The following is a 22,926-nucleotide window of genomic DNA, read 5'->3' as shown; positions in this document are numbered from 1 at the left end:
GCAGAAGAGTGGATGTTTTCTTAGACCCAGAGATGTGAATATCGAACAAGCACCACATGTCATTGGGTGCTGGATCTGATGAGTGTTAACTTCATGATCACTAGTGAAGATTCAACTTCATCGTTTGTTTTTTTGTTTGTTTTTTTTTCTGTTAACATGTTAAATGCCGCTGTCAGTCTCTTGACAGCGGCATTTAACATGATTGCATCGGAAGCACGTCACTAGCCCTGCCCATCAGCGCAATTGCCACATGACTGTCGGTCGCCGATGGGTTGGCATGACAACACGGGTTTTGCAGGAGACCCCTGTGGTTGTCATAGCCGTATAGCTATGAGTTGTGCCCAGCGGTCGGCGTTTATAGCAAGTGAGCATTTCTGTTACATGGAGAAGGGCTGAAGCTCTGCTCTGTGTAGCCCAAGTGATCGGATGGTCACAGCTTCTAGTCTCTCATGGAGGCGATTGAAATAAATGTCAAGTTAAAAAAAAAAGTTTTTAAAAAAATATAAGATTCTAAATCGCTCCTCCCTTTTGCGCCATTCAAAATAAAATAAGAAAAAAATGCACATTTGGTATCGCCACATTCCGAATCGTCGGTCTATCAATATATAAAAATAATCCAATCCGTAAACGGCGTAACGAGAAAAAAATCAAAACGCCCGTATAGCGTTTTTTTTAAAATGCAATAACGAGCGATCAAAAGATCGTATCTACATGAGAATGGTATCAGTAAAAACGTCAGATTGGCTTGCAAAAAAATAAGACCTCACTCAGCACCAGATCACGAAAAATGGAGACGCTACGGGTCTCTGAAATGACTCCTTTTTTTTTTTTTTGGCTTTTTTTCATCACTCAAATAAAAAAAAAAGAACCTAGACATGTTTGGTATCTGCAAACTCATAATGGCAGGTCAGTTTATCATTTAGCGAACATGGTGAAAAAAAAATTGTGGAATTGCACTTTCTTTTGTGATTTTTCCGCACTTTGAATTGTTTTCCCGTTTTCCAGTACACAGTATGGCAAAACCAATAGGGTCCTTCAAAAGTAATACTAGTCCCATAAAAAACAAGCCCCCATATTGACGGAAAAATAAAAAGTTAAAAGTTATGGCTCTGGGAAGAAGGGGAGCAAAAAAAAAAAAAAAAAACGGAAACTCACAAACAGATAAACCCAAGGTGGTTAAGGGGTTAATATAGGGTTGGAACAACCAAAGCACACCAGGGTTTCATTCCATAAACTGACAATGCCATCTCTAAAGCAGGGTTCAGGGTTATACAACTTTCTGTTTTGTGGGATGCTCTTTAAGGACACATTAAAACTTAACCACTTAACAACTGCCGATACACATTAAAACTTCTGCTTTTAAGAGGCCTTATTCCCTCATTGTCATTTTAAAACGGTGGTCGGCAATAAGGGTATAGCGCCCCTCAGCGTCAGAAATTCGCCGGTGTTTCAGCTATCCTGGAGAATGACGATCATGGACACTTTTTGCGGTCCTCCTTCACGTAAAAATAGAAAAGTCTGTTAAAAACATTTCTCTCTGTTCTGACATGATATACATGTCAGAGTAGAGAGAAATGAGGTCCCTTCAGCTCCGTTCCTGGTGCCTCCGTCAACTCTTCCTGGGAAAAATGTGACAAGCGCGGCACTTAGCAACAGCGGGGAATTTACTTTTTGGTTCATTTTGATCACTGTGATGGGGTCTATTGCAGTGATGAAAAGCCAATAATATGCCACCTCCCTCTCTGTGTCCTCTCCTGAGTTATTGTGCTAGGGTTGGGTTGGGGTTGGGCTAGAGTGGGAGTTGGGTTGGGTTTGTGCTAGTGTTGGTTGGGATTGGGCTAGGGTTGGTTTGGGTTGTGCTAGGGGTGGGCTACGATTAGTTGGGGTTAGGCTAGGATACTGCTTTAGATGGGAATATCGTTGGGTTTTGGCCAGGGTTGGGGTTAGGCTGGTGTTGGTTTTGGGCTAGGGTCGGGGTTAGGTTGCGCTTGTGTTGAGGTTATGATAGGTTGGGCTAGGGTTGGTTGGAGTTTGGCTGTGGTTAGGCTAGGGTTGGGGTTAGGCCTGGGTTGGGGTTAGACTGGTGTTGGGATTGGGCTGGAGTTGATTGGGGAATAGGGTAGGGTTGGAGGTTAGGCTGTGGTTAGGCTGGGGCTCTAGGGTTGGTGTTATGCTACTGTTGGGGTTAGACTGTGGTTATGCTATGGTTGGTTAGGTTAGAATTGGGGTTGAGGCTATGGTTGAGGTTGGCTATGGTTAGGAGTTGGGATAGTTGTTGGGGTTGGATAAGGTTGGAATTAGGTTTGAGGTTAGGCTAGGGTTTGGGGTTCTGCTGTTTGCGGTTCAGGCTAAGATTTGTTTGGGTTGGGCAATACAGTCATATGTTAAAGTTTGGGCACCCCTATTAATGTTAACCTTTTTTCTTTATAACAATTTTGTTTTTTGCAACAGCTATTTCAGTTTCATATATCTAATAACTGATGGACTCCGTTATATATCTGGATTCAAATGAGGTTTATTGTACTAACAGAAAATGTGCAATCTGCATTTAAACTAAATTTCACCGGTGCAAAAGTATGGGCACCCTTATCTTTTTCTTGATTTGAACACTCCTAACTACTTTTTACTGACTTCCTGAAGCACTAAATTGGTTTTTTAACCTCATTGAGCTTTGAACTTCATAGCCAGGTGTATCAAATCATGAGAAAAGATATTTAAGGTGGCCACTTGCAAGTAGTTCTCCTATTTGATTCTCCTATGAAGAGTGGCATCATGGGCTCCTCAAAACAACTCTCAAATGATCTGAAAACAAAGATTATTCAACATAGCTTTTCAGGGGAAGGATGCAAAAAGTTGTCTCAGAGATTTAACCTGTCAGTTTCCACTGTGAGGAACATAGTAAGGAAATGGAAGAACACAGGTACAGTTCTTGTTAAGCCCAGAAGTGGCAGGCCAAGAAAAATATCAGAAAGGCAGAGAAGAAGAATGGTGAGAACAGTCAAGGACAATCCACAGACCACCTCCAAAGACCTGCAGCATCATCTTGCTGCAGATGGTGTCACTGTGCATCGGTCAACAATACAGCGCACTTTGCACAAGGAGAAGCTGTATGGGAGAGTGATGCGAAAGAAGCCGTTTCTGCAAGCACACCACAAACAGAGTCGCCTGAGGTATGCAAAAGCACATTTGGACAAGCCAATTACATTTTGGAAGAAGGTCCTGTGGACTGATGAAACAAAGATTGAGTTGTTTGGTCGTACAAAAAGGCGTTATGCATGGAGGCTAAAAAACACAGCATTCCAAGAAAAACACTTGCTACCCACAGTAAAATTTGGTGGAGGTTCCATCATGCTTTGGGGCTGTGTGGCCAATGCCGGCACCGGGAATCTTGTTAAAGTTGAGGGTCGCATGGATTCAACTCAGTATCAGCAGATTCTTGACAATAATGTGCAAGAATCAGTGACGAAGTTGAAGTTACACAGGGGATGGATATTTCAGCAAGACAATGACCAAAACACCGCTCCAAATCTACTCAGGCATTCATGCAGAGGAACAATTACAATGTTCTGGAATGGCCATCCCAGTCCCCAGACCTGAATATCATTGAACATCTGTGGGATGATTTGAAGCGGGCTGTCCATGCTCGGCGACCATCAATCTTAACTGACCTGGAATTGTTTTGTAAACAGGAATGGTCACAAATACCTTCATCCAGGAACTCATTAATAGCTACAGGAAGCGACTAGAGGCTGTTATTTTTGCAAAAGAAGGATCTACGAAATATTAATGTCACTTTTATGTTGAGGTGCCCATACTTTTGCACCAGTCAAATTTTGTTTAAATGCAGATTGCCCATTTTCTGTTAGTACAATAAACCTTATTTTAATCCATCAGTTATTAGATATATGAAACTGAAATAGCTGTTGCAAAAACCAAAATTGTTATAAAGAAAAAAGGTTAACATTAATAGGGGTGTCCAAACTTTAACATATGACTGTAGTTAGCATTGGGATTAGGGTTTTTGAAAAGTTAAAAAAAAATGACTAGTATTGAGTGCAAATGCTTGCTAATTGAGTTTGCAATTGGGTCCCTCATGCACCCGCAATACTTTGTGCATACCGGAGTACTCCAATGCAAACTCGATTAGTGAGCCCCCTTGTTCTTCACACTAATGATAACATTTGGTCATCATATTGAATATGTCATCAAATTCTGTGTAGTACCTTTTGGGTTAAAATTCCTAACTATACCTGTGGACAAAATCCTTGAGGGTGCAAGTTTCCAAAATGGCAGTCACTTGTGGAGGGTTTCCATTGTTTAGGCACATCAGGGGCTCTCCAAATGTGACATTGCGTACGCTCTCGATTCCAGCCATTTTTCTTTTCAAAAAGTCAATTGGTTCTCCTTCTTTTCCGAGCCGTGACTTCCTAACAAAAAAAAATTGTTTCAAAAATTGTGCTGATGTAAAGTAGGCATGTGGGAAATGTTATTTATTAACTATTTTGTAAGATATGACTCTCTGATTTAAGGGTATACAAATTTTAAGTTTGAACATTTCTAAATTTTCAAATTTTTTTTTTGACAAATTTTAGATATTTTCATAAATATATACAGATCATATCTACCAAACTTTACCCCTAACATGATGTACATTGTGACACACAAAACAATCTCAGAATCTGTGGGATTCGTTGAAGTGTTCCAGAGCTATTACCATGTAAATTGACTGGTCAAATTTCATAAATTTGTCCTGGTCATTGAGGTCAATGACCACTTCATCACTAAGGAGTTAAAGTAGTGTTTTGCTTTCACAGTATATGCTATAAGTTTCTGAACAGTAGGGGTTTCAATTTCTGGAAGTTTTACTCTGGAGAGTGGGAGTTCCCAGCTCATTTGACACTCAAGGGAAAAAAATATATATTTTTTTTAAGGCCTCCATTTTTCATATTCTTATTCAATCCATTCCTTAAAAAAGTAAAGTAAATACACTGCTCAAAAAAATAAAGGGAACACTAAAATACCACATCCTAGATATCACTGAATGAAATATTCCAGTTGCAAATCTTTATTCATTACATTGAGAAAATAAAACATAAAAATGATCAATGAAAATCAAAATTAAAATCTCATGGAGGTCTGGATTTGGAAGGATACTGAAAATCAAAGTGGAAAATCAAATTACAGGCTGATCAAGAATTTCTACTGAAACTGGAAGACAAGGAAATGATGCTCAGTAGTGTTTGTGGCCTCCATGTGCCTGTATGACCTCCCTACAATGCCTGAGCATGCTGCTGATGAGGTGGTGGATGTTCTCCTGAGGGATCTCCTCCCAGACCTGGATTAAAGCTTCAGTGAACTCCTGAACAGTCTGTGGTGCAATGTGGCGTTGGTGGATGGAACGAGACATGATGTCCCGGATGTGCTCGATTGAATTCTGGACTGGGGAACTGGCAGGCTGGTCCATAGCATCAATGCCCTCATCATGCATTAACTGCTGACACACTCCAGCCACTTGAGGTCTGGCAGTGTCCTGCATTAGGAGGATCCCAGGGCCAACCGCACCAGCATATGGTCTCACAAGGGGTCTGAGGATCTCATCTCGGTACCTAATGGCAATCAGGCTATCTCTGGCGAGCACATGGAGGGCTGTGCGGCCCTCCAAAGAAATGCCACCCCACACCATTACTGACCCACTGCCAGACCGGTCATGCTGAAGGGTGTTGCTTCAGCAGATCGCTCTCCACTGCATCTCCAGACTGTCACGTCTGTCACATGTGCTCAGTGTGAACCTGCTTTCATCTGTGAAGAGCACAGGGCGCCAGTGGCGAATTTTCCAATCCTGGTGTTCTGTGGCAAATGCAAAGCATCCTGCATGGTGTTGGGCTGTGAACACAACCCCCAATCTGTGGACGTTGGGCACTCAGATCATCCTCATGGAGTCGGTTTCTAACGGTTTGTGCAGATACAGGCACATTTGTGGCCTCCTGGAGGTCATTTTGCAGGGCTCTGGCAGTGCTCCTTCTGTTCCTCCTTGCACAAAGGCGGAAGTAGAGATCCTGTTTCTGGGTTGTTGCCATCCTACGGCCCCCTCCACGTCGCCTGGTGTACTGGCCTGTCTCCTGGTAGCTCCTCCAGCCTCTGGACACTACGCTGACAAACACAAAACCTTTCCACAGCTCGCATTGATGTGCTATCCTGGATGAGCTGCACTACCTGAGCCTCTTGTGTGGATTGTAGAGTCTGTCTCATTCTACCACAAGTGTGAAAGCACAACCAAAATTCAAAAGTGACCAAAACATCAGCCAAGAAAGCATTGGTACTGAGATGTGGTCTGTGGTCCCCACCTGCAGAACTGCTCCTTTATTGTGTCTTGATAATTGCCAATAATTTCCATCTGTTGTCCATTCCATTTGCACAACAGCATGTGAAATTGATTGTCAATCAGTGTTGCTTCTAAGTGGACCGTTTGATTTCACAGAAGTTTGATTTAGGCTGTGTGCCCACGTTGCGTTTTTTTAAGAGTTTTTGAAGCGTTTATGCTGGATCAGACGCTTCAGAAACACTTAAAATAAGCATCCAATTCCCATGCATTTTTTCATTTTTGTTCCAATTGATGCGTTTTTTTCCGCATAGGAAACGCTTAGTGGCTAAAAACGCAGCATACTCATTATTTTCCGCTTCAGTCCGCGTTTTTAACGGTTTCCTATGAGTCCAGAAGACGTGCGGAAAAAAACGCATCAAAAACGGCGTGGCTTTTATGCAAAAAGCATGCGGAAAAAAAACGCGCGTTTTCTGGGAAGAAGTCCAGTTTTCTATCAGGTTTAAAACGCTAACGTGGGCACATAGCCTAACTTGGAGTTATATTCTGTTATTTTAGTGTTCCCTTTATTTTTTTGAGGCTATGTGCCAGCTCATGCTGTGAATATAGGAGGCAATATAAGGGCCTATACTATATAGAGGAGACCACCTGCGGGCTGGCGCTGAAGGGAGGAGGCCTCCTACAGACCCTGGGTTGTCATGCCAACCTATCCGCAACCCGCAGTTATGTGACATTGGCCTGGTTTATGACATGCTTCCGTCAGCAATTGACAGCAGCATTTAACATGTTAACAGTTGCTGGTAGATCACAAATCCACCCGCGGCTGTTAAGAGAACATGTCAGCTAATGAAATCAGCTGACGTGCCGGAAAAGTTGTGGGCTCATTGCCGGAGCCCACATCAAAAAGGGAGGCGACCTTGGACTTACCTATACGCCCAAGGTCGTAGAGGGTTTAAACTAACTAAAAGAGAATTTTTCAAGGGTTTTTTTGTTATGGTTTACATGTATAAGGGCCCCATAGATTGATTTCTTTGGTTGTTGATTGAGCTATGTGGGGGCTCATATTGTGTATAGAGTGATGTCCGCATGCTTACATATGCTCTATATTTAGTCATTTAAAAAGTTATTAATAGTATTATATTAACATTGAGAAGAACTCATTTTGGCCTACTCGTTTGGCCTCCGCAATAGTCACCGTCTGTCACGTGGCCCCTTGGGAAAATTAATCTCCCACCCCTGCTCTATTTTGTATAGTGCTTTATTTATAGTGCCATACAGTGCCATCGTTTTCAGTGTACGGATGTGCACCAGAGCGCCTGTGTGTTACTCACATGATCTATCGGAGTCATGTGACGTCATGTGATACATTAGGTACTTGGGGGTGTGGGAGCATGCCTTCTAAACTGCCTGGGTCCCTGGCTACTCTTAGTCCACCCCTGGTACAGTGCTATCTGCTGTGGGATTCAGCCATGTTTTCTGTTAAAGGGAATCTGTCACCCCTTTTTTGAGATATCATTCAATTGTGTGTCACATAAGGATTCTCTTAGTACTTTTGCTTCCCCCTGACCCCGCACCTTTCATGCATAAATACCTTTTTCATATCGGTTCAGATGTATGTAAACTGCCACTGTCCGGTCCGCTGGGCGGGGCTTATTCACCTGCTCCCCCCGTCTTGCTGTACGCATTTCTTCTTGTGTAGAGCAAGACAGGGTGGGGGGGGGGGGGGAGAGTTGAATAAGCCCCGCCCAGCGGACCAGACAGCGGCAGTTTACATACATCTGAACCGATATGAAAAAGGTATTTATGCATGAAAGGTGCGGGGTCAGGGGGAAGCAAAAGTACTAAGAGAATCCTTATGTGACACACAATTGAATGATATCATTACATGATATCTCAAAAAAGGGGTGACAGATTCCCTTTAAATTGCACAGCATTCCGAAAGGTCAAAGCTGAACCTACACAAAACGTGCCTTATTTCTGGTGTCAGTGGTGTTTATAGCAGGAGAGAATATCATGTAAAATAATACGCAGGCTTCTACTTCTTTAACAATAGAGCTTTGAGTGAATTGACATCTCAGATGATGTATATTGGGAAAACTGAAGATGACCCAGATAAAAAGATCTATCCAAAGAGGATGTGCATGTTAGGTTACACTTCCTACCATTCTGTTGCAAACAGCTTGTAAGTTAATGGTGTAAACTAAGGGCTTCACGTGCATTGTGCCTGACTTTTTGCGGTTACAAGGGAAATTTTGATTAGGATGCTGGATGTTGGGAAGAGAAGAGGATGAACATACTTCTCTGATATTTCTAGTCTGTACACTTGGCACATGTGATGGTGTTTTTACACTGTAATATTGGCCACATTATCTCCACATGCGGGAATTTATTGGGTTGTCTGGGACTTTCACATTTACTGCCTGTCCTTACAATAGGTCATCAATATCTGATTGGTGGGAGTGCGACACCAGGCCTCTCAACCGATCAGCTGTTCCTGGTTGCAATGGGAAAAAGTGCCAAGTTGTGGCGGATCTGCACAGCTTATTCAACTTCATAATGGCCTCGGCCTGATACTGTACATCCGAACCTATTCAATAGGGGTTGATGTGCACCTAGCCATGGCCACTATGCAGTTGATGGAGCTATGCTGTGCTGCTCCTCTACTCTGCACTTGTGGCCGCTGTTGGCACCGGAAACGGCTGATTGGTGCAGGAGTGTGACACCCGACATACTGTCAATCAGATGTTGATGACCAATCCCATGGATAAGCCATCAATATAAAAGTTCTAGAGAAGTCCTTTCGGTTCATATATGGTAAATCTACAGCTTATGTGTCACTTTTATAATGAAGATAAAGTTGCAGAGTGGCAGACAATGTGTTAATGTAGGTTCACATTACACATAGCGTTGACTGGCTGGTTAAACGGTATAGCATAACGCGATCACGTTATACTATACCCGCTAGCGCAGATGTGTCATCTGTGCTAGCGGTGACGGAGCCTCAGACACTGCAGGCTGCGTCCGAGGCTCCGTCACTGAATGACGGCACATCGCGATCGTGTTGCCGCTTTACGGCATGCGTCGCGATGCGCCCGACAATGGAGGACAATGGCAGCATTAACGGACTGCGTTACACCACGTTATACCACGGTGTAATGTTGTCCGTCTAACGGACTGCTAAAAGGAAATGTGAACCCGGCCAAATCCATTTGGAGGACAAAGGGGTGCTAATAATTAATTATAAATCTAATATATAAAGCTCAAAGTGTGTATGTATGTGTGTGTGTGTATGTCCGGGATAGGCATCCGCACCGTCGCAGCTACAGCCACAAAATTTGGCACAGTCACACATCTGAACCCCGAGAGCATCCTAAGCTATGTTGTAAGGCGAAATTTTAACCCTGCGCGTTCCAATTCACCAAACAATTTTGCCCCTATCTACATACTGGGGGAAAAAGTGTGTGCGCGTCAAGCCCCGCCCCTCATTGTGATGTCATAATGCCCCTATTTGCATACTGGGGAAGCAGTGTGTGCGTATCAAGCCCCGCCCCTCATTATGATGTCACAACGGTTGCCATGGCGACACTGATGTCGTCATAGGTCACAAGCCCTTCCGCCGCTCATTATGATGTCATAATGGTTGACTATGGGATGGAGGATGTGTGATGGGTATATGGGCACTGGACTGTGGGATGGAGGATATGTATGACGGGTATATGGGCACGGGCCTATGGGATTGTGGATATGTATGACGGGACTATGGGATGGAGGATGTGTGATGGGTATATGGGCACTGGACTATGGGATGGAGGATATGTATGACGGGTATATGGGCACTGGACTATGGGATGGAGGATATGTATGACGGGTATATGGGCACGGGACTATGGGATGAAGAATATGTATGACGGGTATATGGGCACGGGACTATGGGATGGAGGATGTGTGATGGTATATGGGCACTGGACTATGGGATGGAGGATATGTATGACTGGTATATGGGCACGGGACTATGGGATGGAGGATATGTATGACGGGTATATGGGCATGGGACTATGGGATGAAGAATATGTATGACGGGTATATGGGCACGGGACTATTGGATGGAGGATGTGTGATGGGTATATGGGCACTGGACTATGGGATGGAGGATATGTATGACTGGTATATGGGCACGGGACTATGGGATGGGGGATGTGTGATGGGTATATGGGCACTGGACTATGGGATGGAGGATATGTATATGGGCACGGGACTATGGGATGGAGGATGTGTGATGGGTATATGGGCACTGGACTATGGGATGGAGGATATGTATGACGGGTATATGGGCACGGGACTATGAGGTGGAGGAGATGTATGATGGGTATATGGGCACGGGATTGTGGGATGAAGGATGTGTGATGGGTATATGGGCACTCGACTATGGGATGGCGAATATGTATGATGGGTATATGGGCATGGGACTATGGGATGGAGTATATGTATGATGGGTATATGGGCATGGGACTATGGGATGAAGAATATGTATGATGGGTATATGGGCATGGGACTATGGGATGGAGGATATGTATGATGGGTATATGGGCACAGGACTATGGGATGGAGGATAATTATAATTTGTTGTAACTAACCACAGTTAGTTACTATGCCCGGGCAGCGCCGGGTTCTTCAGCTAGTTATAAATAAATATGTATAGACTAGAAGTGCAATCAGTAAAAAATACGAAGTGGCCCCGGACGAAGCCTCGACAAAATGCGTGTCGGGGGTATTTTCCTTTAGGATGGATATTTATATTTCTTATTAGAAGAGTACATTTTGGTATTCACCATTTGATATGATGTTTTCACCTTTCAGTTGCTGAGTGGTTTATCAATCCATAGAGTATGTTCCATTTACTTTATTTTTGGGTGGGGGAGGGGCGGCTATATCATTTTTTTTTTCTTTTTTTTTTGCGGATTGTACTTCTAGTCTGTATATAATTATTTATAACTAATTGTTCCACTTTGTCCTCCATATGGATATTCTCTGCCACTTTGCACCTTTATCTTCTAATAATAATAATAATAATCTTTATTTTTATATAGCGATAACATATTCCGCAGCGCTTAACAGTTTGCACACATTTTCATCACTGTCCCCGATGAGGCTCACAATCTAAATTCCCTATCAGTATGTCTTTGGAGTGTGGGAGGAAACCCACGCAAACACGGGGAGAACATACAAACTCCTTGCAGATGTTGTCCTTGGTGGGATTCGAACCCAGGACCCCAGCGCTGCAAGGCTGCAGCGCTAACCACTGAGCCACCGTGCTGCCCCTTCTTCTCTATGGAGTCCTACCTAAGTGGGAATCCTTATACTCTGTACTTTGTACCAACCTTATGGCCATCCATTTTGCATGCATTTACAGTGATATCACCAACCATTTCCATTTTATTTAGGTGTATCCATATAAATGGCCCACCCTGTAGAAGCAGTGGGTACGGAAAGTATTCAGACCCCTTTAAATTTTTCACTCTGTTTCATTGCAGCCATTTGGTAAATTCAAAAAAGTTCATTTTTTTTCTCTCACTAATGTACACTCTGCACCCCATCTTGACTTGAAAAAAAGCAGAAATGTAGAAATTTTTGCAAATTTATTAAAGAAAAACTGAAATATCAATTGGCCATAAGTATTCAGACCCTTTGCTCAGTATTGAATAGACGCACCCTTTTGACCTAGTACAGCCATGAGTCTTTTTGGGAATGATGCAACATTCCCAAATGAACTTTTTTTTGCCAGATGGCTGCAATGAAACAAAGAGTAAAAAATTTAAAAGGGTCTGAATACTTTCCGTACCCACTGCTTCTACAGGGTGGGCCATTTATATGGATACACCTAAATAAAATGGGCATGGTTGGTGATATCAACTTCTGTTTGTGGCACATTAGTATATGGGAGGGGGAAACTTTTCAAGATGGGTGGTGACCATGGCGCATTATAAGCATTGTGTATAATTGTTGATTTTTTTTGTCACCCTATTTTCCAGTCCTTACGGAAAGTCGGGCAGGATTCTACCGTCCTCCTCATCTGTATAACTGTGTTTTTATCTTACCTGCCTGAAGCTGGACAGTACTCGAGTTTTTTTCTTTACCTCCGGCAGGTAAGAGTATTACCTGAGAAAATGACATTTATTTTGATCTTAGAAAAATTATAGCTCCTATAGTAATGCAATTTCAGGCATAGGCTGTGTTCATCTTTTCTGTCTGTAAAAAGACCGCCTACAAAGAGATACTTTACCAAGACTATTGAAAATATAAATATTAATCCTTATTTAAGTAATTATAAAAACACAATATACAGTTAGGTCCATATATATTTGGACAGAGACAACATTTTTCTAATTTTGGTTCTAGACATCACCACAGTGAATTTTAAGCAAAATAATTCAGATGCAGTTGAAGTTCAAACTTTCAGCTTTCATTTGAGGGTATCCACATTAAAATTGGATGAAGGGTTTAGGAGTTTCAGCTCCTTAACATTTGCCACCCTGTTTTTAAAGGGACCAAAAGTAATTGGACAGATTAAATAATTGTAAATAAAATGTTCATTTCTAGTACTTGGTTGAAAACTCTTTGTTGGCAATGACTGCCTGAAGTCTTGAACTCATGGACATCACCAGACGCTGTGTTTCCTCCATTTTGATGCTCTGCCAGGCCTTCACTGCGGTGGTTTTCAGTTGCTGTTTGTATGTGGGCCTTTCTGTCTGAAGTTTAGTCTTTAACAAGTGAAAATCATGCTCAATTGGGTTGAGATCAGGTGACTGACTTGGCCATTCAAGAATATTCCACTTCTTTGCTTTAATAAACTCCTGGGTTGCTTTGGCTTTATGTTTTGGGTCATTGTCCATCTGTAGTATGAAACCGACGACCAATCAGTTTGGCTGCATTTGGTTGGATCTGAGCACACAGTATGGCTCTGAATACCTCAGAATTCATTCGGCTGCTTCTGTCCTGTGTCACCTCATCAATAAACACTAGTGACCCAGTGCCACTGGCAGCCATGCATGCCCAAGCCATCACACTGCCTACGCTGTGTTTTACAGATGATGTGGTATGCTTTGGATCATGATCTGTACCACACCTTCACCATACTTTTCTCTTTCCATCATTCTGGTAGAGGTTGATCTTGGTTTCATCTGTCCAAAGAATGTTCTTCCTGAACTATGCTGGCTTTTTCAGATGTGTTTTAGCAAAGTTCAGTCTAGCCTTTTGATTCTTGATGCTTATGAGTGGCTTGCACCATGCAGTGAACCCTCTGTATTTACTTTCATGCAGTCTTCTCTTTATGGTAGATTTGGATACTGATACGCCTACCTCCTGGAGAGTGTTGTTCACTTGGTTGGCTGTTGTGAAGGGGTTTCTCTTCACCATGAAGATTATTCTGCGATCATCCAATAACTGTTGTCTTCCGTGGGCGCCCAGGTCTTTTTGTATTGATGAATTCACCAGTGCTTTCTTTATTTCTCAGTATGTACCAAACTGTAGATTTTGCCACTCCTAATGTAGCAATTTCTTGGATGGGTTTTTTCTGTTTTTGCAGCTTAAGGATGGCTTGTTTCACCTGCATGGAGAGCTCCTTTGACCGCATGTTTCCTTCACAGCAAAACCTTCCAAATGCCAACACCACACCTCAATTCAACTCTAGGCCTTTTATCTGCTTAATTGAGACTGACATAACGAAGGGATTGCCCACACCTGTCCATGAAATAGCCTTGGAGTCAATTGTCCAATTACTTTTGGTCCCGTTAAAAACAGGGTGTCACATGTTAACCCCTTCCTGACATCCGACGTACTATCCCGTCCACGGTACCCGGGCCCGTATGACCGTGGACGGGATAGTACGTCTACCGCGATCAGCGGCGCCCACGTGGTGAGCGCCGCTGATCGCGGCCGGGTGTCAGCTGATTATCACAGCTGACACCCGGCACTATGTGTCAGGGGCGGTCACGGACCGCCCCCGACACGTTAACCCCTTGCACACCGCGATCAAACATGATCGCGGTGTACCGGGAGTTAAAGGGAAGCATCGGGAGGGAGGGGGCTCCCTCCGTGCTTCTCTGAGCCCCCCACGGCAGCGCAATGTGCAGCGCTGCTGCCGGGGGCTCCTATCCTCCAGGCCCCCGAATCCAAGATGGCGACGGGGGCCTTCGGGGACCTGAGGAAGCTGGCTTCCTCAGTGCCTGCAAAGCGCAGGCATGAGGAAGCCTTCTGCAGTGCCTGTGTCAGATCGCTGATCTGTCACAGTGATCTGTGATGTGACAGATCAGCGATCTGTCACAGGACAGTGATGTCCCACCTGGGACTATGTAATAAAGTAAAAAAAAAATTAAAAAAAAAATGTAAAAATAAATTTAAAAAAATCGCCAAATAAATTAGAAAAAAAAAAAAAAATATTCCCTCAATAAATACATTTTTTGGAAATAATAAAAAAAAAATAATAAAAGTACACATATTAGGTATCGCCGCGTCCGTAATGACCCGCCCTATAAAACTGTCCCATTAGTTAACCCTTTTAGCGAACCCCTTAAAAAATAAAAATAAAAAACGAAGCAAAAAATAATGATTTATTATCATACCGCCAAACAAAAAGTGTAATAACGCGCGATCAAAAAGACGCATATAAATATCCATGGTACCGCTGAAAACGTCATCTTGTCCCGCAAAAAACGAGCCGCCACACAGCATCATCAGCGAAAAAATAAAAAAGTTATAGCTCGCAGAATAAAGCGATGCAAAAATAATTATTTTTTATATAAAATAGTTTTCATTGCATAAAACCGACAAAAACATAAAAAAACGACCTAAATGAGGTATCGCTGTAACCGTACTGACCCGAAGAATAAAACCGCTTTATCAATTTTACCGCACGCGGAACGGTGTAAACGCACCCCCCCATAAGAAATTCATGAAACGCTGGTTTTTGTTCATTCTGCGTCCCAAAAATAGGAATAAAAAGCGATCAAAAAATGTCACGTGCCCGAAAATGGTACCAATAAAAACGTCAACTCGTCCCGCAAAAAATAAGACCTCACATGACTCAGTGGGTCAAAATACGGAAAAATTATAGCTCTCAATATGTGGTGATGCAAAAAACTATTTTACAATAAAAAGCGTCTTTTAGCGTGCGACAGCCGCCAAACATAAAAACCGCCATAAATAGTAAGTCAAACCCCCCGTTATCACCCCCTTAGTTAGGGAAAAATAATAAAACTAAAAAAAAAGTATTTATCTCCATTTTCCCGTTAGGGTAAGGCTGTGTGCACACGCTGCGGATTAGGTGCGGATTCATCCTCGCGGATTTTGTAAAATCCGCAGGTGAAACCGCAGGTCAAAAGACCTGCGGTTTTACCTGCGGATTGCTCTGCGGTTTTGTCCTGCAGTTTTTCATCTCCTCAATAGAGGAGATGGCAAACCGCAGGAGAATCCGCAGAAAGAATTGACATGTCAATTCTTTCTGCGGATTGAAAACCGCAGATAATCCGCGCGGAAAATTCTGCACCGTCTGCACTGCGGTTTTTGATTCCCATAGGGAATCATGGTACTGTACACCGCAGCAGAAACTGCTGCGGGTCCGCAGCAGCCAAAACCGCTGCGGAACCGCAGCAAAATCCGCAGCGTGTGCACACAGCCTTAGGGCTAGGGTTAGGGCTAGGGTTAGGGCTCAGATTAGGGTTAGGGGTGTGTTGGGGTTAGGGTTGGAGTTATAATTGGGGGTTTCCACTGTTTGGGCACATCAGGGGCTCTCCAAATGCAACATGGCGTCTGATCTCAATTCCAGCCAATTCTGAGTTGAAAAAGTCAAATGGTGCTCCTTCCCTTCCAAGCTCTGCCATGCGCCCAAACAGTGTTTTACCCCCACATGTAGGGTATGAGCCTACTCAGGACAAATTGCAAAACAATTTTTGGGGTCCAATTTCTCCTGTTACCATTAGGAAAATAAAAAATTGGAGGCAAAAATATCATTTTTGTGGAAAAAAATGATTTTTTTATTTTCACGTCCGAGTGTTATAAACTTCTGTGAAACACTTGGGGGTTCAAAGTGCTCACCACACATCTAGATAAGTTCCGTGGGGGGTCTAGTGTCCAAAATGGGGTCACTTGTGGGGAGTTTCAATAGTTTAGGTACATCAGGGGCTCTCCAAACGCACATGACACCCGCAGACCATTCCATCAAAGTCTGCATTCCAAAACGTCACTGCTTCCCTTCCGAGCCCCAACATGTGTCCATACAGTAGTTTTCTCCCACATATGGGGTGTCAGCGTACTCAGGCCAAATTGGACAACAACTTTTGGGGGTCCAATTTCTCCTGTTACCCTTGGGAAAATGAAAAAATTCTGGACTAATTGATCATGTTTTTGGAAAAAATACGATTTTTTTATTTTCATGCCCTGGCATTATAAACTTCAGTGAAGCCCTTGGGGGTTCAAAGTGCTTACCTCACATCTAGATAAGTTCCTTAGTGGGTCTAGTTTTCAAAATGGGGTCATTTGTGGGGGGTTTCCACTGTTTAGGTACATTAGGGGCTCTCCAAAGGCAACATGACACCCGCAGACCATTCCATCAAAGTCTGCATTCCAAAACGTCACTACTTCCCTTCCGAGCCCCGACGTGTGCCCATACAGTAGTTTTCTCCCACATATGGGGTATCAGCATACTCAGGACAAATTGGACAACAACTTTTGGGGTCCAATTTCTCCTGGTACCCTTGGGAAAATAAAAAAATGGTGACTAAAAGATCATGTTTGTGGAAAAAATACGAATTATTTATTTTCACGCCCGGGCATTATAAACTTCTGTGAAGCACTGGGGGGGTCAAAGTGCTCACCACACATCTAGATAAGTTCCTTAGGGGGTCTAGTTTCCAAAATGGTGTCATTTGTGGGGGGTTTCCACTGTTTTGGTACATCAGGAGTTTTCCAAACGCGACATGGTGTCCGATCTCAATTCCAGCCAAAAACGTCAAATGGCGCTGCTTCCCTTCCGAGCTCTGCCATGCACCCAAATAGTGGTTTACCCCCACATGTGGGGTATCAGCGTACTCAGAACAAATTGCACAATAACTTTTAGGGTCCTGTTACCCTTGGAAAAATAAGAATTGAGGGTGAAAAGATCATTTTTGTGGGAAAAAATATGATTTTTTAATTGTATGGCTTTATGTTATAAACTTCTGTGAAGCCCATGGGGGTTCAAAGTTCTCACCACACATCTAGATAAGTTCCTTAGGGGGTCTAGTTTCCAAAATGGTGTCATTTGTGGGGGATTTCCACTGTTTTGGTACATCAGTGGTTTTCCAAACGCGACATGGTGTCCGATCTCAATTCCAGCCAAAAACGTCAAATGGCGCTGCTTCCCTTCCGAGCTCTGCCATGCGCCCAAATAGTGGTTTACCCCCACATGTGGGGTATCAGCGTACTCAGGACAAATTGCACAATAACTTTTACGGTCCTGTTACCCTTGGAAAAATAAGAATTGAGGGTGAAAAGATCATTTTTGTGGAAAAAATATGATTTTTTAATTGTATGGCTTTATGTTATAAACTTCTGTGTAGCCCATGGGGGTTCAAAGTTCTCACCACACATCTAGATAAGTTCCTTAGGAGGTCTAGTTTCCAAAATGGTGTCATTTGTGGGGGATTTCCACTGTTTTGGTACATCAGGGGTTTTCCAAACGCGACATGGTGTCCGATCTCAATTCCAGCCAAAAACGTCAAATGGCGCTGCTTCCCTTCCGAGCTCTGCCATGCGCCCAAATAGTGGTTTACCCCCACATGTGGGGTATCAGCGTACTCAGGACAAATTGCACAATAACTTTTAGGGTCCTGTTACCCTTGGGAAAATAAAAATTGGGGTGAAAAGATCATTTTTGTGGAAAAAATATGATTTTTTAATTGTACCGCTGTACGTTATAAACTTCTGTAAAGCCCTTGTGGGTTCAAAGTTCTCACCACATATCTAGATAAGTTCCTTGGGGGGTCTAGTTTCCAAAATGGGGTCACTTGTAGGGGGTTTCCACTGTTTAGGTACATCAGGGACTCTCCAAACGTGACATGGCGTCCAATCTGAATTCCAGCCAATTTTGCATTGAAAAAGTCAAACGGCGCTCCTTCCATTCTGAGCTCTGCCATGCGCCGAAACAGTCGTCCCCCCCCACAAATCAGGTATCAGCGTACTCAGGACAAATTGCACAATAATTTTTGCAGTCCAATTTCTCCTGTTACCCTTGGTAAAATAAAAAAAATTGAACCTGAAGTATTTTTTTTGTGAAAAAAGTTAGATGTTCATTTCTTTTTAAATATTCAAAAAAATTCCTGTGACGCACCTAATGGGTTAATAAACTTCTTGATTGTGGTTTTGAGCACCTTAAGGGGTTCAGTTTTTAGAATGGTGTCACTTTTGGGTATTTTCTATCATATAGACCCCACAAAGTGGCTTCAAATGTGATGTGGTCCTAAAAATAAAATGGTGTTGTAAAAATGAGAAATCGCTGGTCAACTTTTAACCCTTATAACTTCCTAACAAAAAAAAATTTTGGTTCCAAAATTGTGCTGATGTAAAGTAAACATGTGGGAAATGTTACTTATCAATTTTTTTGTGTGCTGTATCTCTGTGATTTAAGGGCATAAAAATTCAAAGTTGGAAAATTGCAAAATTTTTGCCAAATTTCCATTTTTTTCACAAATAAACGCAAGTTATTTGAATGAAATTTTACCACTAACATGAAGTACAATATGTCACGAGAAAACAGTGTCAGAATCACCGGGATCAATGGAAGCGTTCCAGAGTTATGACCTCATAAAGGTACAGTGGTCAGAATTGTAAAAATTGGCCCGGTCATGAACGTGCAAACCACCCTTGGGGGTGAAGGGGTTAAGGAGCTGAAACTTCTAAACCCTTCATCCAATTTTAATGTGGATACCCTCAAGTGAAAGCTGAACGTCTGAACTTCAACTGCATCTGAATTGTTTTGTTTAAAATTCATTGTGGTAATGTCTAGAGCCAAAATTAGAAAAATGTTGTCTCTGTCCCAATATATATGGACCTATCTGTAGGGAATGAGGAGGAAATACATCCACACTAAATTTAGAAACAAATATATCAATAGTGAGAGGCTTAATACTTATCCATGAATATTCAGTGTCATGTGCACAAATGTGTCCAGTTATGGACAAAGTGCTAACATCCTGTAAAAAAAAAAAAAAAAAACCTAAATTGCTGCCGTTGAATCAACTAGAAATATTTTTTGAAGCACTAGATATAGCAGATATTTCTGGATCCTATATTAATACACACCTCACATCAAGAGCATGTTCAAGACGCACGTTTCACCTGTCACTTCAATGCTGACTTCTCTTGTTAAAGCCACAGGCGTAACGTGTCTTGGACATGCTCTTGGTGTGAGGTGTGTATTCTGTTTGATACAGCCTTTAATGTATAACACTGCATATACTTGTTGTTGTTAATAATATGATAATAGTGCATTATTTACCCTAATGTGCTGCTCATATGGTTATTAGGACACATATAGGATCCAGAAATATCTAATATACATAGTGCTTCAAAAAATATTTCTGGTTGATTCAATGGCAGCATTTTGGGGGGGTTTTTTTTTGTTTTTTTTTTTTACAGGATATAAGCCCTTTGTCCATAATTGGACAGATATGTGTACATGATATACTGAATATTTCATGGATAAGTAATAGGGTACGTGCACACGTTGCATATTGGCCTGCGAAATTTCCTGCAGAGAATCCGCAACTCTTGGCAGTAAACGCAGGGCAAAACGCTTGCGGATTTCATCTTTAATTGATGCTGATTTATTGCGGATTTTAACCCCTTTATCCCATGTGACGTACTATCCCGTCCATGTGCCCTGGGACTTAATTCCCAGGGACGGGATAGTACGTCACAGCGATCAGCGGCGCCCACGTGGTGAGGGCCGCTGATCGCGTTTGGGTGTCAGCTAATTATCACAGCTGACGCCCGTCACGGACCGCTCCCGACACGTTAACCCCTTGCACACCGCGATGAAACACTATCGCGGTGTACCGGGGGTTAAAGGGAAGCATCGGCAGGGAGGGGGCTCCCTCCGTGCTTCCCTGAGCCCCCCACCGCAGCGCAATGTGCTGCGCTGCTGCGGGGGTCTCTTTCCCTACAGGTCCCCGAATCCAAGATGCCGACGGGGACCTTCGGGGGCCTGTAGGGAGCTGACTTCCTCAGTGCCTGCAAAGCGCAGGCATGAGGAAGTCTGCGTCTATGCCTGTGACAGATCACTGATCTGTCACAGGACAGTGATGTCCCCCCGGGACAACCTAATAAAGTAAAAAAAAAAAAAAAAAAAAAAAAAAGTGTAAAAATAATTTTAAGAAAATCGCTAAATAAATTAGAAAGAAAAAAAATATTCCCCAATAAATTCATTTTTTGGAAAGAAAAAAAAATAGAAGTACACATATTTGGTATCGCCGCGTCCGTAACGACCTGCCCTATAAAAATGTCCCATTAGTTAACCCCTTTAGCGAACCCCTTAAAAAATAAAAATAAATAACGAAGCAAAAAATAATAATTTATCATACCGCCGAACAAAAAGTGCAATAACGCGTGATCTAAAAGATGCATATAAATATCCATGGTACCGCAGAAAATGTCATCTTGTCCCGCAAAAAACGAGCCACCATACAACGTCATCAGCGAAAAAATAAAAAGGTTATAGCTCGCAGAATAAAGTAATGCAAAAATAATTATTTTTTATATAAAAGTTTTTATTGCATAAAACCGCCAAAACATAAAAAAAACCATAAATGAGGTATTGCTGTAACCGTACTGACCCGAAGAATAAAATCACTTTATCAATTTTACCGCACGCGGAATGGTGTAAACGCACCCCCCAAAAGAAATTCACGAAACGCTGGTTTTTGTTCTTTCTGCGTCCCAAAAATCGGCATAAAAAGCGATCAAAAGATGTCACGTGCCCGAAAAAGATACCAATAAAAACGTCAACTTGTCCCGCAAAAAATAAGACCTCACATGACTCGGTGGGTCAAAATATGGAAAAATTATAGCTCTCAATATGTGGTGATGCAAAAACTATTTTTACAATAAAAAGCGTCTTTTAGCCTATGACAGCTGCCAAACATAAAAACCGCCATAAATAGTAAATCAAACCCCCCGTTTTCACCCCCTTAGTTAGGGAAAAATAATAAAATTAAAAGAAAATGTATTTATTTCCATTTTCCCATTAGGGTTAGGGCTGAGATTAGGGTTAGGGGTGTGTTGGGGTTCGGGTTGGAGTTAGAATTGGGGGTTTCCACTGTTTGGGCACATCAGGTGCTCTCCAAATGCAACATGGCGTCGGATCTCAATTACAGCCAATTCTGCGTTGAAAAAGTCAAATGGTGCTCCTTCCCTTCCAAGCTCTGCCATGCGCCCAAACAGTGTTTTACCCCCACATATGGGGTATCAGCCTACTCAGGACAAATTGCAAAACAACTTTTGGGGTCCAATTTCTCCTGTTACCCTTAGGAAAATAAAAAATTGGGGGCAAAAATATCATTTTTGTGGAAAAATAATGATTTTTTTTATTTTCACGCCCGGGCGTTATAAACGTCTGTGAATCACTTGGGGTTTCAAAGTGCTCACCACACATCTAGATAAGTTCCGTGGGGGGTCTAGTTTCCAAAATGGGGTCACTTGTGGGGAGTTTGAATAGTTTAGGTACATCAGGGGCTCTCCAAACGCACATGACACCCGCAGAACATTCCATCAAAGTCTGCATTCCAAAACGTCACTACTTCCCTTCCGAGCCCCGACGTGTGCCCATACAGTAGTTTTCTCCCACATATGAGGTATCAGCGTACTCAGGACAAACTGGACAACAACTTTTGGGGTCCAATTTCTCCTGGTACCCTTGGGAAAATAAAATAATTGGTGACTAAAAGATCATGTTTGTGGAAAAAATACGATTTTTTTATTTTCACGCCCAGGCATTATTAACTTCTGTGAAGCACTGGGGGGGTTCAAAGTTCTCACCACACATCTAGATAAGTTCCTTGGGGGGTCTAGTTTCCAAAATGGTGTCATTTGTGGGGGGTTTCCACTGTTTTGGTACATCAGGGGTTTTCCAATCGCGACATGGTGTCCGATCTCAATTCCAGCCAAAAACGTCAAATGGCGCTGCTTCCCTTCCGAGCTCTGCCATGCGCCCAAATAGTGGTTTACCCCCACATGTGGGGTATCAGCGTACTCAGGACAAATTGCACAATAACTTTTACGGTCCTGTTACCCTTGGGAAAATAAAAATTGGGGGTGAAAAGATCATTTTTGTGGAAAAAATATGATTTTTTAATTGTACCGCTGTACGTTATAAACTTCTGTGAAGCCCTTGTGGGTTCAAAGTTCTCACCACATATCTAGATAAGTTCCTTCGGGGGTCTAGTTTCCAAAATGGGGTCACTTGTGGGGGGTTTCCACTGTTTAGGTACATCAGGGGCTCTCCAAACGCGACATGGCGTCCGATCTGAATTCCAGCCAATTTTGCATTGAAAAAGTCAAACGGCGCTCCTTCCCTTCTG

General features: G+C 42.6%; 1 protein-coding gene across 4 annotated transcripts in view; it reads left to right on the top strand.

The window, feature by feature from the left end:
- The window catches only part of LOC141098469 (hippocampus abundant transcript 1 protein-like), a 268,780-nt gene that overhangs the window by 46,504 nt on the left and 199,350 nt on the right, over positions 1 to 22,926 (top strand). For all 4 annotated transcript variants that reach the window (XM_073586300.1, XM_073586296.1, XM_073586299.1 and 1 more), the window contains exon 7: positions 12,349 to 12,462. In XM_073586300.1, the coding sequence (XP_073442401.1) occupies positions 12,349 to 12,462 (114 nt within the window). The remainder of the gene's footprint in view (positions 1 to 12,348; positions 12,463 to 22,926) is intronic.

This window comes from Dendrobates tinctorius, unplaced genomic scaffold, assembly GCF_039654945.1.
Source record: "Dendrobates tinctorius isolate UK_male_01 unplaced genomic scaffold, ASM3965494v1 ptg000092l, whole genome shotgun sequence".
Taxonomy (NCBI): domain Eukaryota; kingdom Metazoa; phylum Chordata; class Amphibia; order Anura; family Dendrobatidae; genus Dendrobates; species Dendrobates tinctorius.
The sequence above is the reverse complement of the archived record's forward strand: the minus strand, read 5'-3'. Positions and strand labels throughout refer to the sequence as shown.